General features: G+C 38.4%; 1 protein-coding gene across 1 annotated transcript in view; it reads left to right on the top strand.

Moving 5' to 3' along the window:
• LOC110163239 (calcium-activated potassium channel subunit alpha-1-like) overlaps window positions 1-18,632 on the top strand; it is a 248,254-nt gene that overhangs the window by 167,452 nt on the left and 62,170 nt on the right. The window contains exons 12-20 of the mRNA XM_055150045.1: window positions 67-149; window positions 270-339; window positions 1,192-1,347; window positions 2,374-2,483; window positions 2,668-2,736; window positions 5,544-5,630; window positions 7,247-7,323; window positions 11,079-11,198; window positions 15,097-15,129. Of these exons, the coding sequence (XP_055006020.1) occupies window positions 67-149; window positions 270-339; window positions 1,192-1,347; window positions 2,374-2,483; window positions 2,668-2,736; window positions 5,544-5,630; window positions 7,247-7,323; window positions 11,079-11,198; window positions 15,097-15,129 (805 nt within the window). The remainder of the gene's footprint in view (window positions 1-66; window positions 150-269; window positions 340-1,191; window positions 1,348-2,373; window positions 2,484-2,667; window positions 2,737-5,543; window positions 5,631-7,246; window positions 7,324-11,078; window positions 11,199-15,096; window positions 15,130-18,632) is intronic.

The following is an 18,632-nucleotide window of genomic DNA, read 5'->3' as shown; positions in this document are numbered from 1 at the left end:
CCACCTCCTGTTAAATCTGTAAAAATATTACTTATAAAATCATACGTGTTTGTTTTGCGTTTCCAGATTGAATCGGCCGATGCCTGTTTGATTTTGGCGAATAAATACTGCGCTGACCCTGACGCAGAGGACGCCTCCAACATCATGAGGTGAACACTCGATTTTAACTATTTTAACAAATCGTGAAGTTGAAACTGAAACTATTACTATAACATTCATATTCATGTTCAAATGTGTCAATAAAACGTGTTCATGTCTCTTTTACGTAGAGTGATCTCCATAAAGAACTACCACCCCAAGATCAGAATCATCACCCAGATGCTCCAGTACCACAACAAGGTCAGGACTGAAAATAAGATGCACTTAGATGTTATTTAATTAATTCAATCATATTTAAACTGTAATTATCACTGCACAATATTCTTATAGTCTCTAATATTTGGACGCTTCAAAATATTTCCAATATTTCCCCATATTTCCAACTAAAAAATGCAATCTAAAGCTACGTTCAGACTGCAGGGTTTTAAAGCTCAATTTGGATTTTTTTTGTGCGAGGTCCTTCACATTTCCAATTAAATGCGACTTGTATGTGATCTCCAGTGTGAACTTTAAGTGTCCTGAATGCAGCAAGTGTGCTCAGTGTTTCCGGAAATCGCCTAAACACTGGACTTATTTCCCAAAATACAGTCCAGTTCTGGTAAAATGGACAGGTTACACGTCCACGGCCGCTTCATTTGTTTGAGTCTTTATCCTCTTTGTATTTGTCTCGCGGGCTCTTTATTTTTCGGTGACATTTGAGCCAGGACCGCCTGTAGTCACGATCAGACATTTCTTTGGCAATAATAAAAAAAAAAAAGCCCGGATCCTTGAATACTGGAATCCCCCAAATATTAATAAACTCACTAACCTCACTTTCCTTCCATTGGCGAGACTCTGAGCCTGACGTGTAGGTGGGATGAATGTGACCTGGCCGTTCAGACGGAAGTCACATGTCAAAAGATCGGATATGTATCGGTTTCAGGAGCACATATCCAAGTGGTCTGGGTCACATTTGAAAAAAATCAGATCTGTGTTGTTCAGTCATTAAAAGATCAGATACAGGAGCGTAGGAGCGAAAAAATCAGATTTGGGTCACTTCAGCCTGCAGTCTGAACGTAGCTTAAATCACTATCTCTCTTGCGCCCCCTGTAGGCTCACCTGTTGAACATCCCGAGCTGGAACTGGAAGGAGGGGGACGACGCCATCTGCCTGGCTGAGCTGAAGCTGGGGTTCATCGCTCAGAGCTGTTTGGCTCAGGGTCTGTCCACCATGTTGGCCAACCTCTTCTCCATGAGGTCCTTCATCAAGGTGCAGGACTTTTACACACGAGTATTTATGAGCAAACAAGTCCAAACCTTCACAGGGTTGTTTTAATAAGAGATCATCAGAACATAGCTGAAGGTGCATTGTGGAACTTTGGAGGGATCATCAAATACTTTTCTCCATGGAGATGTTGTTGCTTGGTCTGGAATGTTCCGCAGTATGGTATTAAACCTTTCTATCTTCATGGAGACCAAACCAGACCAAGTTACAGGTCAGATCTGTGGAGAGGCGACTCCGCTGACAGTCAGAATGTTTGTTTTTCTAGGTATTTTTGAGCTATAAAACCACCTGTAACTGAATAAATGTAAGGTAGAGCTGTTTAATGTCACACTGTGGAACATTCAAGGCAAAACAAGCAAGTGACGGACCCCAAACCAAAAAGTTACACAAAGCATCTTTAAATGTTTTTCTTCAGCTTCTTAGGTTCTTTTTAAAGACAATGCAGTAAAGTGTATTTACCTTGTTGACATGTTTCGGCTGCTGCATCTTCAGAACTGTCCCCGGTGTTGGTGGTGACGTGTCGTATATCAGCTGTTGTTACTTCCTGTGTAGGCGTGGTCAGACCTGATGGACCTGGCAGGTCGCTCAGACTGACCACGCCTCCCGTCGCCCGGTGTCTCTGGAGGAGGGTGTCCCAGGTGTGTGAAAGGAGGAACGCGCCGTCATCACGGTTAATGCTGTCCGTGCCTCGTTTCCTGATTTCAATGGCCTCCTTGATCCTCCTTTCACACACCTGGGACACCCTCCTCCAGAGACACCGGGCGACGGGAGGCGTGGTCAGTCTGAGCGACCTGCAGGTCCATCAGGTCTGACCACGCCTACAGGAAGTAACAACAGCTGATATACGACACGTCACCACCAACACCGGTGACAGTTCTGAAGATGACTTGCAGCAGCAGCCGAAACATGTCAACAAGGTAAACACACTTTACTGCATTGTCTTTAAAAAGAACCTAAGAAGTTAAAGTATATAAGAAGACATAATGAACATCATTGGCTGTTTTTCTTCAGATCGAGGAGGACACGTGGCAGAAGTATTACCTGGAGGGCGTGGCCAATGAGATGTACACGGAGTATCTGTCCAGTGCCTTTGTGGGACTCTCCTTCCCCGTCATCTGCGAGTGAGGATATAATACTTTGTTGTTTTTTTTTGTTTTTGTACATTACATTTTTTTCATTGCAAGTTTTAAAGAGCTTATATACAGTAGTAGCTGATAGAATACTATCCCACCCAAACTACATTTTATTTTTATTTATGTTCTTATTGTTGTCGCCAGATGTTAATTACATATTTTTCTTCCTCAGACTGTGTTATGTGAAGCTGAAGTTGCTGCTCATCGCCATCGAGTACAAATCTGACCAGAGAGAGAGCAGGTACCTCCACCTCTGATCAGTCTATCTTTATTTAAATTAGGGGTGTCAAATTATCGCGTTAATTGCGATTAATTAATTACGGTCATATTTAGCGCGTTATATTTTTTAATCTCGTTAATCTCATTTTTAATCTCTAACTTTACTGTTTCTGTACGCGAGTTGCCTTATTATAAAATCTGTTTTTATGTGTTGTTGGGACAATAACACATCGCTCCCGCAAACAATTGTGATTTTCATTCTCGTTCTCGCCGCATCTGCGATAAACCTGCACACGTCTGAAAACATCACGACACAAACACAGAACAGACTCACCTTCACCTTCAACACTCTGTCACAGAAAGAACACTCATATTCCACTGAGTCGTGTCCTTCAGTCCCACAGAAGCTGAACCGCATCAGCGACACAAGAGCATTTTTAATTTTTTTTTTCTCGCTTAGTTTATGCAAATTAGCCATGCGGTTTTTAAGTTTCGTTTCTGTGAGACTTGCGCAAATCAGCATTAAACACATTATAATTTCAAACGAGCTGATGTGGCTCTAGAGTGTTCATGGTTCATATGTAATAATAATAATGTAATAATGAATTTAAATGAAAATACCTCAAGTTGAAGGCTTTTCTCAGCATTTTTTTTAGGTGAGATTAAAAAGAGATTAATTAGATTAATTAATTACAGATCATAATTAATTAATCTCTCAATTTTTTTAATCGCCTGACAGCACTAATTTAAATACAACATACAATAGGAAAAGAACACATTTAACATAAGCATTGACTCAGTGGTAAACCATTCACCCTCTAACCCAACGTTTTGAGTTAAATTCTTACTGTATTTTTCGGACTAAGTCACTCCGGATTATGTCACACCAACTAAAAAATACTTAATGAAGAAAAAAAAAAAAGTTGCACCGAACAATAAGTTGCACTTTTTGGGGGCAATTTATTTTGTAAAATCAGAGACAGAGATCAGAGAAAACAACAGAACAGAGAACAACAGACTGTTAACGTCACATATGAACAGTTCTTCAGATAAATATAGAATAAACACAGTGTTGGGAAGGTGACTTTTAAAATGTAATCCCCTACAGATTACAGATTACATACACCAAAATGTAGTTTGTAACGTAATCCATTAAATTACTTAAAGTGAGTAACGTAATCTGAATACTTTGGATTACTTGATATTGTCATGCTTTTTAGTTTAGTTTTGGTTTTAGTTCTGGTTTAGTCCTAGTTTAGTTCTGGTTTAGTCCTAGTTTAGTCCTAGTTTAGTTCTGGTTTAGTCCTAGTTTAGTCCTACTTTAGTTCTGGTTTAGTCCTAGTTTAGTTCTGGTTTTAGTTCTGGTTAGTCCTAGTTTAGTCCTAGTTTAGTTCTGGTTTAGTCCTAGTTTAGTCCTAGTTTAGTTCTGGTTTAGTCCTAGTTTAGTTTTGGTTTTAGTTCTGGTTTAGTCCTAGTTTTAGTCCTAGTTTAGTTCTGGTTTTAGTCCTAGTTTAGTCCTAGTTTAGTTCTGGTTTAGTCCTAGTTTAGTCTGGTTTTAGTCCTGGTTTTAGTCCTAGTGTTTAGTCCTGGTTTTAGTCCTGGTTTTTAGTCCTAGTTTAGTTTTGGTTTTAGTTCTGGTTTAGTCTAGTTTTAGTCCTAGTTTAGTTCTGGTTTTAGTCCTAGTTTAGTTCTGGTTTTAGTCCTGGTTTAGTCCTAGTTTAGTTCTGGTTTTAGTCCTAGTTTAGTTCTGGTTTAGTCCTAGTTTAGTCCTAGTTTAGTTCTGGTTTAGTCCTAGTTTAGTCCTAGTTTAGTTCTGGTTTAGTCCTAGTTTAGTCCTAGTTTTAGTCCTTTTAGTTCTGGTTTAGTCCTAGTTTAGTCCTAGTTTAGTTCTGGTTTTAGTCCTGGTTTAGTTCTGGTTTTAGTCCTAGTTTAGTTCTGGTTTTAGTCCTGGTTCAACCCAAAATGTGAAAACTGGAAATTACCCCCCCCCCATTTATTTCCACAAAGTAACTGTAATCCAATTACCACTCATTGAAACAGTAACTGTAACTGAATACAGTTACTCATCATTTGTACTCTGATTACGTAACTTTGGTACATGTAATCTGTTACTCCCCAACACTGCATAAACAACAGAACAGAACAAGTTTAACAAACTCTCCATCTCACTCCAAATCACTAAATCCATTCAATTCTTCATCCTCGGTGTCACTTCTGAGCAACTCCACGACCTCCGGAGGTAAAACAGAGCGACGCTTCCTCTTCTGTGTCGCTGTCGTCAGACTCAGCATCAGCTCCAGTTAGAATTATTCTGGTCTTTCTGAATCCCGACAGGATGGTTTCGCTTTTCACTGAATCACTTAAATGTTAAATTGTTCAGTGGTACAGAAGTAATGTTGCGATCGACTGACATGATACAGACACGACAGAGGCTCTTTCTGCAGGAGACATGCGCAGTAGAGCCAAGTGACAGTGGTACAGGAGGAACAGGAGCAGCAGATACTCACACACAAGACTAAAGCGCCCTCTGTCAGTGTGAAAATGTTTATATATAAGTCACACCGAAGCATAAGTCGCAGGACCACTCAAACCATGAAAAAAAAGTGCAACTTAGAGTCTGAAAAATCCAGTATTTACCTTCGCCTTTGCATGAATATGAGGCTTAACGCTGGTCTTATAAGGCGGCTGTAACTATAGCAGTCAGAACAAATCCAAGGCTTTATTATTATCAAAGTGAACTCTTATTCTTACTGCCTACTGCGTAATGCTTTTATAACGCTTGTGTGCCTCCTATATATCATTTTATCTCCTGTTATTGAATATTTCTAGCACTTTGATCAACCCTGGGAACCATGTGAAGATGACGGAAGGGACTCTTGGTTTCTTCATCGCCAGTGACGCCAAAGAAGTCAAAAGGTAAAGAATTATGGATTTTTCAGTAATTGTATATAATGTGTATATAATTTAAATAGTATAAAATAGAGTAATTATTGTTAGGGGTGTCAAATTATTGCGTTAATTGCGATTAATTAATTACAGTCATATTTAGCGCATTATGTTTTTTAATCGCGTTAATCTCATTTTTAATCTCTAACTTTAGTGTTTCTGTATGTGAGTTTCTTTATTATAAAACCTGTTTTTATGTGTTGTTGGGACAACAACACACACACACACACACACAAAACACATTTATAAATTTTTTTTATTTCGGTAATTCCACTCATTGCCGGAAACCCACACAAAACGCGTGCAGTAAGAGCGATGTAAACGTCATGTTAACGTTGGCGGCGTCAGTCACACAATGGACGAGGTGGAAGAGCCAGTAGAACAGAGGCAGCAGTGCACAGGTAAAAACACATTTGTGTCTTGGAAATTATTCTCCCGACGTGAAATATAAAAGAAAATAACAAATATAAAATCGCCTGAAAACAACCTGCATAGGCTCATGATGTCTGCACTACTGTCCTATAGTGACCTGCCACATGAGGGGACACGCACACAAACACACACACAAACACACACAAACACACACACACACACACACACAAACACACAAACACACACAAACACACACAACAACACACAACACACACACACACACACACACACAAACACAAACACACACCTTCATCATCATTCATTAACCTGAGAACGCGCGGACCACGTTTCCTTCCGTAGTTACTGCGCGGACACCGACGTGCTCCCGTGAGCCGCGTGTGGATCGTGTTTTCTCGCGTACGCGGCGTAAACCGCGCTTCCTCCTGTGAGCCTCTAAACCAGAACTAACACCAAGACTAAAACCAGGACTAAAACCAGGACTAATCCAGTCCAGGACTAAACCAGGACTAAACCAGGACTAAACCAGACTAAAACCAGAACTAAACCAGGTCTAAACCAGGACTAAACCAGAACTAAACCAGAACTAAAACCAGAACTAAAACCAGAACTAAAACCAGGTCTAAACCAGGTCTAAACCAGGACTAAACCAGAACTAAAACCAGAACTAAAACCAGAACTAAAACCAGGTCTAAACCAGGACTAAACCAGGACTAAACCAGAACTAAAACCAGAACTAAAACCAGGACTAAACCAGGACTAAAACCAGTGATTTCATATATAAAAGCATTTCTCTATCAATAATATTTTTAATATGGTTAAGGAAAGACTGGACTTTTTATTGTCTTTAAGTAGACAAAAGTTATTATGTTCAGATTTCCTCGTCTTTGTTACTTTACAACAAACAGTTTCTTATTCATGGAGACTTGGGCTCAACAGCCAAATTGGAGACATTTGTTAAACAATAAATGACTTTATAAAGTCACTTTTTTAAATCTATATCAGTCTTTTGATCTGCCACAATAATGTAATAATGAATTTAAATGAAAATACCTCAAATTGAAGCTTTTTCTTTCAATTTTTAGGTGAGATTAAAATGAGATTAATTAGATTAATTAATTACAGATCATAATTAATTAATCTCTAAATTTTTTTAATCGCATGACAGCACTAATTATTGTGTATTTTCTCGTCAGGGCCTTGTTCTACTGTAAAGCCTGTCACGACGACATCACTGACCCCAAACGCATCAAGAAATGTGGATGCAAGAAAAGTAAGTTTACATTTATTTCGCGTAGTTATTCTCACTTTCCTATGTATTTATTTAAAGCTGCACTGTGTAACTTTTCTTGTGAGGGTCCACCACCTGCTTGCTGTGTCTGGAATGTTCCACAGTTTGGCATTAAAGTGATCAAACTTGCATTTATTTAATTTATTTAACAGATGTTTTTATTACGCCTATTAAAATTACTTTGAAAAACATTTGTACTGTAAACAAGCGGGCTCGCCTTTCCATAGACCTGACCTATAGCTTGACCTGGATGCAAGATTTATAGAGAATTATAATGCCAGTTCTGCGGAACATTACAGGTAAAGCAATAACATCTCCATGGTAACGAGCCGATGGTGAACTTTAACGAGAAAAGTTACACATCGTGCACCTTTAAATTGTATTTTTATTTTTAAATGTTCAGATATTTTAGCATTTTTATTTAATGTAATAGATTATTTTAATGTTATTGTGCTTTATTTTGGTTTCTCACGCCCAAAAAATGTTAGAAAAGATGATTATTTATTAAACTCCTCAAATTAATCCCATTTTTTATACAGATACTTGTTAGTAAAAAAAACGTTTTTTACCTCTAACCTGTGTCTTTCCTCCCTGCTGCTTTTGGACACTCCCTTTATTTAAATATTAGTGGTTTATTGTGAGTAACGTGAGAATTTCCTGAACGCAGCCTGACCCTGAAGTAGCCTGTAGTGAATGCGGGACAGTGAATGTTGCATGTGTAAAGCCTGGGGTCCCTTTGTTCATTTGCACGCTGAAAAACGACAAACTTGGATGTTAATGGAAAAAAAAACGAGAAATGAACCCGCATGCAAACGTTTGAATGAACTGGGATGAGGAGATGTTGATGTTGTGGGAAATAAAATTAATGAATAGGCCATTTGTTCATGCATTAGGCTGCCATACCCGACTTCACCACCAGATGTCAGTGCAGATCACAGAAAAACAGCAAAAAGAAAAGACCAAGGAGATTAGATTATGGCTATAACTCTGTGTCCAATGTATTTTCTCTATTTATAAATGATATTATTATTATATTTTAGTAAAGGTAGAAATGTTTAGTGCTTATAATGTATCACAATAAGTAAGTAAGTTATCCATGGGTCTAATTTACTATAACAAGGTACAAGAAATTATTTGGACAAGCTTTTTTCCACATATTTTCAAGTCAAAAAATATACTTTTAATAGTATTTATGTATTGGGAGTAAATTAAATGATCCCATACTAGATTTAAAGGGTAAATATTATGCCATTTTCTGATTTATGTTATAATAATGTTTCCTCATCACAAACAGACCTGGAGTTGTGTTTTGTTTCATTCACGTTTAACACACAAACCCTGCAGATTTAGGCAGAGGGAAACAGTTTGTTCCACCTTGTGATGTCGTCTGGTAACACAGGGAGTGCTCTTTTTATTTTATTTATTGCCCATATATAACATAACAATAAAAAAAACCAAACACACACACTAGATAAAAAAGTAGGTGCTGGAAGAGGCAACAAACCCCCAAAAGGCTCATATTAAAGCCACCACATTATGAATACATTAAAAATTTTACATTATCGCTGTGAAAAAAAAAAAACCAAAAAAAAAACCTTTTTGCCCTGATGAAGGTCAAAGGGCCGAAACGCATTGGCATGATTTGAACTTTATTTGCCATGTGGTATTAAAGGCTTTTATAATTATTTTGTACGTTTTGAGTGCCTCAGTTTTTTCAACTTTGTATTTGAGTCTGTTCCCGACACTGAAGAGCAGAGAAAGGACAATTCTGCACAATTTCTGTATATCCAAGTAGCACCTCTGCCATCCAAAGTTTGGCAAAAAAAAAACAAAAAAAAAACATTTACACACCTTGGATTAGATTAATTTGATTCAAACATGGATTAAAACAAAATGAAACAACCACAATTGAATCATTATCAAACATGATCATGAAATATCAAACATTTCCTCAAACTCTATTTAAACATTTCTGATGTCGTCACTACCCAGATGTGAAAACTTGCTCTAGAATTTACAAACTGAGCTCTTGATGCGACACATTTCGGAACAAATGAAACTTACGATTTCGACGAGTTTTGTATCTATGAATCTCTGCAGTGGTTTGAAAGTAAAAATGTGAAATGTTTTGGAATCGTAGTTGAATTATGAATAATTTTATACATAAAAATACAAATTTGATAAACATGAATCTCATAAATATTAAGAATGTGTGTTTTTAAACTCCATACACCTTCACTAGAATCGGTTGGATAATTTCAGCCCTGGAATTGACGATCTCCACTAAACTAAAGATAAACTGTAGCTGTTAATGTGAAAACTACCACTTCATGACATCACAAAGTGGAACAGAGCATTATGAGCTTTGGAGATGTAGACAGACTAATAATAATGTGTAGCTCAAACATGTGTGAATGAAACAAAACACAACTCCAGGTCTGTTTTTGATGATGAAAAAACTTTATAACATGACTTAAAGCTCACAAGCAGTGTTGGGAAGGTGACTTTTAAAATGTATTCCCCTACAGATTACAGATTACATATCCCAAAATGTAGTTTATAATGTAATCGATTAAATTATTTAAAGTGAGTAACGTAATCTGAATACTTTGGATTACTTGATTTGCTGTAGAGAAGCAAAGACCAGGAAATCCTAACATAAGATGTTTTATCTGCTAAAAGAAAATGAAAAGCCCAGACTTTACTCAATCAAATTAAAAATATTATTGATAGAAGACGAGGAGACACGTTCACGCAGCATGATTTAGTCCTGTTAAATCCTGTTTTAGACCTGGTTTAGATCTCGTTTAGACCTAGTTTAGACCTGCATTTAGTCCTGTTTTAGTCCTGGTTTTAGTCCTGGTTTTAGACCTGGTTTTAGACCTGGTTTAGATCTCGTTTAGATCTAGTTTAGACCTGCATTTAGTCCTGTTTAGTCCTGGTTTTAGTCCTGGTTTAGTCCTGGTTTTAGTCCTGGTTTTAGTCCTAGTCTGGTTTAGTCCTGGTTTTAGACCTGGTTTTAGACCTGTTTTAGACCTGGTTTAGATCTCGTTTAGATCTAGTTTAGACCTGCATTTAGTCCTGTTTTAGTCCTGGTTTAGTCCTGTTTTAGTCCTGTTCTAGTCCTGGTTTAGTCCTGGTTTTAGACCTGGTTTTAGTCCTGGTTTTAGACCTGGTTTAGACCTGGTTTAGATCTCGTTTAGATCTAGTTTAGACCTGCATTTAGTCCTGTTTTAGTCCTGGTTTAGTCCTGTTTTAGTCCTGTTTTAGTCCTGGTTTTAGTCCTGTTCTAGTCCTGGTTTAGTCCTGGTTTTAGACCTGGTTTTAGTCCTGGTTTTAGACCTGGTTTAGACCTGGTTGAGATCTAGTTTAGACCTGGTTTAGTTTCCGGGAATGAGTGGAAAAATTTGAAAACAGGAAAATACCACCATGTAATCCATTTATTTCAACAAAGTAACTGTAATCCAATTACCACTCACTGAAACTGTAACTGTAACCGAACACAGTTACTCATAATTTGTACTCTGATTACGTAACTCCGGTACATGTAATCTGTTACTCCCCAACACTGCTCACAAGAGTCAATTTTGTGTAATATTTGTCCTTTAAATGTCCAATAAAATCCACTTTGAACAGTGTTTATGTGATGGGAGTAAATTAAACGACCCTTAGCAGATGTAAACAGACGTCTTCCAGAATGTTTAACCTGTTGTTTCTCGTCTCTAACACACCTGTAGCTAAGATGGCCGCCTCCCCGACCGAGCGCCTGGCCTGTTGTTTTGGCGCAGGGTGCATGTCTCTTAGTGACCGTAGTAGCTCGGACCTCCCGCTCTCCGCTGTGTCTGTTAGCTCGGCCCGTAAGTGGTCACATGACCCGCCACACCTCTGACCTCCGCCCTCTGCCTTCCGTGTCCTGTCTCTGTAGCCGTCAGCGGTGTGGTGCTGTGGTCTGTCGCTGTTGATATAAATGTGGTGGCTTAAATATAAATGTGGACTCCTGGATGTGGTTCTGGGCGGTTCTGTCTGATGCATGCTCTTGGTATTTGAATGTTGGGCTTGAATAAATCTGCAACTAACCCACAAATATCTCTATACTTTCACTTATGAACAAGCTTCTCTTTATAAGTCAGTTATATTTCTAATGCCTGCTTTATTACGCTTTTCTTATTGGCCATTTTAAGTTCACATAGAGAAAACAAACTAAAATTATTAGGTCTAAAGTAAGGGTATCCAAACTTTTTTTTTTTATTTTTTTAATCAAAGCTGAGACCCACAGCCCCATTTAGTTTGACCGTCTTTCATACTTGGAACCAAAATATAAAGCCTGTCTCACAGAAACAGAAAACAGAAAAAAACGTACCGTATTTTTCGGACTATAAGGCGCAATATCAATAATGTTGAATTTTCTCATCTATTTTCATACGTAAGTCGCGCCGAATTATAAGGAGTATTAAGCGAAACAAACGGACGACACTTGAGACTGATCCTCAGCCCAGACGTCCACGATCCATTGGCAAGATCGTGGCGTAATTCGCCCGGCGTTGCCTCCCTGACTTGGTGAATGTGAATGTTCGTTTTTTTATTTCCTATGAGGACGACTCAAATATACATTGAGTAATAATGTGTTTAATGCAGCTTTATGCGCACTTGTTTATGTTTTATATAAACGAAACTTAAAACCACATGACTCATTTGTATAAACTGTAAGTGCTAAAAAAAAAAAAAACAGCTCGCTCCTTGTGCACTGCCAACTTCTTTCGGACTAAAGGACATGACTCCGCGAGGCTTCTGACTACAGCAGCCGTAATGCTCTGACAATCCATCAAGCGGTGCGGCTTCGTAGTTTACTAAAGTCGTACTAAAACATTTTGACAGATTTTTAAGTGCCTTGTACCACATAAAATCGGTTTCAGGTCAGTAAACACAACCAGAATTAATACATAAGGCGCACTGTCGATTTTTGAGAAAATTAAAGGATGTTAAGTGCGCCTTATAGTCCGAAAAATACGGTAGTTCATTGCTTACTGTAATCTGGGCTAAAAAAACTTGGTCTAAAGGCCACTTTTGGTCCCTGGGCTATAGTTCGCGTTTATCCGCTCTAAACCTTTTTCATGTAATAAATGTATTTGTTTTTTTTTTTTTTGTTTGTTTGTTTTTTAATTTGTTAATATTTTTGTTTAAGGCCCAGCTATTTAGTCTTTTATTTTTGAGCAAATTTTACTCCAAATAATTCCAAAACTGCCCAAATTCATCCTCTGTGGCCAAGCGGCATAAAAAATGTTATGTGAGAGCTGATACTGATGAAAAATGTGTATGTTAGTCTTTAGTTATTGCATTTTTAAATCTTTTGCATCACAATCGTTTTATTCTAATGCCAATAGCAAAAGCAGCCCCAGCTCCAAAGCCCCACATACTTCTACAGTAAAATCACCAGTTTGGTTTTGACTGAAAGTGCTTAGAGATCTGAATCTAAATACAGTTTTTATTCACGCTGAGAGCAGAATTTTTCCATGGAGTTGACATATTCCACGAGGCAGTAACAATATGTAAACCTTGATACAATCTGCTTCAGAGCTTTGTTTTCTGTCACATGTTTTTAGCCTAATATTTGGTTCAACTCCCCCGGCGTCCCCACCCCTCCTCTTCACGTCTGTAAGAGTTTTTATTCCCTCCCCTTATCCGCTCTGACACGAAAATTATGTTTGCGTTTCGTTTTCGTGGAGATACCGGTTGGTGACAGTTGTGATCCACCAGGCAGCGCTCGTCCCCCTCCGCCCGGGCACAGAGCTCCGTTTGTGGGGCGTGTGCAGAGCGCTGACCCCCTGATCCGCTGGAGCTGTGCAATCCCGGGCGACAGATGCCAGGACCAGTTTCAGAACAGGATTTCGGTTGTCAGAGAAGAGCCTCGGGGTTTACGCGCGACCTTTATCTTACAATGCGCCACAATGAGATGAAATGAAGTAATATGAAAATGTGAAATGTCCTTAGAATGGTTTTGTTTACGAAGGTTCTGAGGAATTTTTAAAGGACCCGTAATACACTTGTTTCTAATTTATGTTATAATGTTGTTTCCTCGTCACAAACAGACCTGCAGTTGTGTTTTGTTTCATTCGCACATGTTTAACACACAAACCTGCATGTTTAGGCATTTATAGTTATTCTCTCAAACAGAAAATACTCTGTTCCACCTTGTGATGTCATGTGGTAATAGGGGTGTAACAAAACACAAAAATCACAGTTTGGTACGTACTTCAGTTTTGAGGTCACAGTTCGGTTCATTTTCATTACAGTTTGGAAACAAACGGCAAAACCAATTGTTTGTTGTTTATTTGTGTTTTTATTAAACCAACAATTTGTTTTAACATTATACAAATGGGAAATTAAAATAAATGCAAAGTGCTGCTTGGTAATACTAATAAGTTAAATAAAAAATTCTCAAATAAGCAACAAATGTTTGAAATATTATAAAAAATAAAATCCTTGTAAACAGTAAACAGAAGTTTTCTAAAGTAAAGTAAAGTAACAAGTAAAGCAGCACTAACAATTATAAAAAAAAACAACAACTTGTCCACATTGTCTGCAGTAAGAGCAGATCTGCTGCAGTTACAATTCCCCAGCGACTGAAAATACACTTTCGCTAGGGTCAGAGGTCGCAGGTATGGGTGGCAGGTACGGGGGGAGGGGGGCGGAAATTTTGTGCTGGCGAAAGGCAGAAGTGAAGACCGTGGTGCGATGTCCGTAATTTTGTGAGGATTCATGTGGTTCAGAGGGATGTAGTCAAGGCGAGGGACAATTGTTGTGAAAGTGGCCGCCCTAACTATAAAGCGCTGTGGGAAACACTGCCACCCCAATCACGGACGAGTTCCGTCCTGAATATTAAAGAGCCGAGTCTCCGCGTAGGTGCACATGTATTGGTGGAATGTAAACACACACAAATTGCGCGAATTTACTCGTGCACAGACCTGCACCGAACCAAATATCCAGTACTGACACAGTTTGGCACAAATACATGCACCGTTACACCCCTATGTGCTAATACAGGAAGTACTTCACACACCTTCACATTTGGATAAGTTCACCCCTGGAATTGCTGATCTCTACTGAACTAAATGTAAAAAATTTAGCTGTAAACTTGAAAACTACCACTTCATGACATCATAAGGTGGAAAAGAGCATTTTGAGCTTTGGAGATGTGGACAGATTAACACTAAAGAGTTACTCAAACATGTGTGAATGAAACAAAACACACAACATCAGTTTTGTGTAATATGGGACCTTTAAATACATTTCAAGTAAATTTCAACAAATCTAAACAAACTGAAGACTAGACTCACTGTTTTGTGGACAGTTTTGCTTCTATAAACCAATGTAACAGCTATTCTTATTATAATTAATGGCTTAAACCAAAGATATTATTATAGTGTGACCCAAAAAATCTTACTAAATACAACATTTCTCCTTTTATGTGAAATTAATTTGTAAGTACTTTGTAAAACTGCAAAAACTAAAATATTAAAATACGACATTTCATTACAAAATTAAAAATACTCAAAATTACAATTCCACTTTTCAAACTAACAGCATCTCCAGTCTGTCGCTGACTTTTGCTTCTCTCACTTCAGTCCATGTCATGCTAAAAGTGCCTTAAATACACTGTCATTCTAGCATTAAACATTAATAATAATAATAATAATTCTAGTACTGCATTGATTCATTGTATTCTAACCTGTCATTTGTTTCTCATTCTCCCCTCAGCTAAAAATAGCTATAACGGATATATCAAATCAAGTGAGTCTGGGTTTCATTCATTCATTTAACTCATCTTCACTGTTTGTCTGTGTCCTCGTCAGTGTCTGTGAGTGAGTGATTTGTGTGTGTGTGAACAGCAGATGGCGCCATTGTGTAGGTATTTTTTTTTATTAAAAATGAGAAGCACAGTCTGGTTTCACTGACACTGAAAAGAAGTTTTGGTTTAATTGTTTTGTTTTCTTATTGTAATCTGTCTCAGTTGGTAGAATTGAAAATATTTTGGTAATATTTGAAAATGTTGATTGTAATTTTTGCAATTTTTTTATTTCTTCATTTACCACCCACTTCACTTTTAGCATCACTACTTTCTGTTCAATTTTATCTCTATGTTGTTTTTGCTGAGTTGTGCTAAAATGAATTAATATTTAAAATAACACAGTGAACATGAGCTGTGGGTGTCACTGACAACATGTTAAAAATTACACAAATAAAAGGATTACGTCAGTGGAGGACACTACTGTGTTTAGAAAGAGAGATGTTTGTGTCTCAGGGCTAACACTAATGGTAATTTTGAGGCATAATAACTTTTACAACAATGAGCTGAAATATTGTACATTGCAAAACTTGAATCAATTTAAATTTGTATACTTTATTGTGACTGTTTTTGGGTACAGTTGCTATTTTTTCTTTTTTGGTTGTTTTCAGAATGCAATTTAAATCCTAAAATCAGAGAGATACATTATAATACTTGATGACACAATTTGGGCTTCGAACTGCCCAGTAACAGAAAAAAGAAAAGAAAAAAGATGGTATGTACCTGTGGGATTTTGACTTCTCTAATTTGTGTTAAAGGTTGTATGGAGGATTTTTTTTTTAGTTTCAAATTGTCAATGAAAGTTTAAAATACCATTACCGAGATGCAGCAGCTTCATAATTATGATGACCAAAAAAAAAAAGAATGAAAATCCATCAACTGTGGACGTGTTGAGGCCAGATAAACATCAGCCAACTGAAAACGAGGCTCCCTCTTTTTCTATTGGCTGTTAGGTCGTCAATCAAACTCCCTACGTTTCTAGCGTAACTGACTCGTTGTCGCGCAGGGATTTCGTGGTGTATGGGGCGGTTCTTAGAGGCTTTTTCAAACTGTAGCTTCGTCGCAATTCGCACAGAGTTTGTCGCGACGGTGGACGAGAATCCACGACCGGTTCGCCGCCAAGGAAAGTCAGTTTTTGAGGTTGCTGAAAGAAGAAGAGAAGGAGAAAAGGAGCGAAGACAAACTGAGGTGATTCTTGGAGATTCCTTCCAGCGATGGCGCGACTGAAGCAGACAAAGGGTCTAAAAACTGAAGACGCGTCGGTCGCTAAATTATTTCTAGACAGGAAACTTCAACGGTAATTCTGAACTGGCTGTAAACAAACGTGATTTCTAGAGTAAAGAGACGGGACGAGATGTTTCTACTGAGGAGCTGTGGAGGAGGAAGGTGGTGTCACACATGTACAACATTTGAAAAATAATTTCTCTTCCCTTAAAATATCCTCTATACAACCTTTAAATAAAACCAACAAACATGAAGCTGTTTTATTCCTATGCCAAGTTTTACATTATAATATAATATAACTATAATATATTACATCTCAAAGTACTCTTAGGGTGCACTCACACTTGGACTTTAGAACCGTGCCCAAGCACTGATAGCTCCTAAAGTGCGGTACGTTTGTCCAGTGTGAGTGCAATCGAACTGTGCTCAGGCTCGGCACAGATGGGACTTTGGCCCACTTGGAGGAGGTGGGCCAAAGCACGGTACGGTTGCTCATGTACACGCACACGCCCGACTTTACTGTACGAGCCGTGGGTGTGCGCTGATGTTACTCATACGGGGAAAACAGTGAATAAAATCTGCTCCATAACACACGGCAAACCCACACTCACCTTCAACAAAGACAGACAGAAGTTTAGCTGTGTTTCTCTGGCTGTCGTCACTGCTCCGTGATGTTTTTATCTCCATAAAGTGACGCACATCAGCCTCACTATTTAATACATATTTTTTCTGCTAAAAGCGTTAGCACATGTAAACAAACAGCGACGTATGATGACATCAACGAGCCGTGGCCCAGTTCGGATGTGCAAGTGTGAGTGTGGGCCACAGAACCCTTCGCAATCGTGCTTGAGCTCGGCACTGTTCTAAAGTCCTAGTGTGAATTTGCCCTTAAAGGTGCACCATGTCATTTTCTTGCTTGTTTCTATGGCGATATCATTGCGCTGCTTGGAATGTCCCATAGCCTTTGAATGTCCCCCCACACATTAAATAGCTCTATTAAATTACATGTGGTTTTATAGCTCAAAAATACTCTGAAAAACAGGCAATTTGACTGTTAACTGGGTCGCCTCTTCAGAGATCTGACCTGTAACTTGTTCTGGTTTGGTCTCCATGAAGATAGAAAGGTTTAATACCGTACTGTGAAACAATCCAGACAAAGCAATAACCAGAAAAATTACATAGTGCAAGTACAGCCCATGTTTATATTCTTCCCATCACATTCAATGGGATGTTGAGTTTGAAAACAGTAAAAAAATTGGACACGGGACCCTTCAATTCAACAAACATTTGAACTGCTCCCAATATTTTCATAACGTGACTTCAACTTGAACTTATAAACCAAACAGAAATGAATTAACAACGACGATCTTTGTTAATACTGGCTCCCAAAATGGCCGCAGTCTTCGTGCCGCTCGTGGTGGCTAATTTGCGCTGTCACTTCCTTGTTCCTCTGGCATAACAATAGTCTCCGAACACCTGAAAGTGTACTAAGTAATTCATTTCTATTATAAATACCGAGGCGAATGTCAGATCTGTCTTTTCAGTGGGCCGCTGCAGCAAACGGCTAAGTGGTGTTTAATAAAAATGAGGCTGGTTAATTATTCAAATATTAACGTTTCTGTGCCACATAGAATTAGCCCCGAGAATGTGCAGGTAATGCTAAAATGTTTTATTAAAGCTGTAATGCGGGGCTTTCTGTGTCATTGTGGATTAGAGAGGGTCAGACAATGGAAGTATTCAATTTAAAGGTACAGGTTTAAGCAGTGAAGTGGGTTCAGTTTGGTGTTATTATAATGGGTCAGTGGATAGCAAATGTTAGCATTATCTTCTACCCTCCACTGACAATAGATTAGGTTTGAAAAAAAAACCAAAACATTAGCTTTGGAATGTTTGAGCTTCCATACCGAAAATACTATTTGATATTTGGACATAGCAAACCCAAGCCCCCGCTCATTCAAGTCAATGGGCCGAGCTCAATGGTGCATGACTCCAGATTCGCCTTTAGCCCGGCGAAGTACTTCCGGTGGCTCTGGGCCGATTCAGTATCCCATGGGCACACGAACGCACATGAGCGCACGTACAAAGAGCGGTCTTGTGTATCACGTAATCACTTTAAAGGGCCCATCTCATGCAAAATAACTCTTTTCACAGATTGTATCTTCTGCACATAAACAAGCACAATTTGGGTTTTGGAACATCCATTACACAATAGTTATGAAATCTT

The sequence above is a fragment of the Boleophthalmus pectinirostris genome, unplaced genomic scaffold (genome assembly GCF_026225935.1).
Source record: "Boleophthalmus pectinirostris isolate CB_2022bp ecotype Guang Dong unplaced genomic scaffold, ASM2622593v1 HiC_scaffold_14, whole genome shotgun sequence".
Classification (NCBI taxonomy): domain Eukaryota; kingdom Metazoa; phylum Chordata; class Actinopteri; order Gobiiformes; family Gobiidae; genus Boleophthalmus; species Boleophthalmus pectinirostris.
This window is presented reverse-complemented; position numbering and strand designations above follow the sequence as displayed.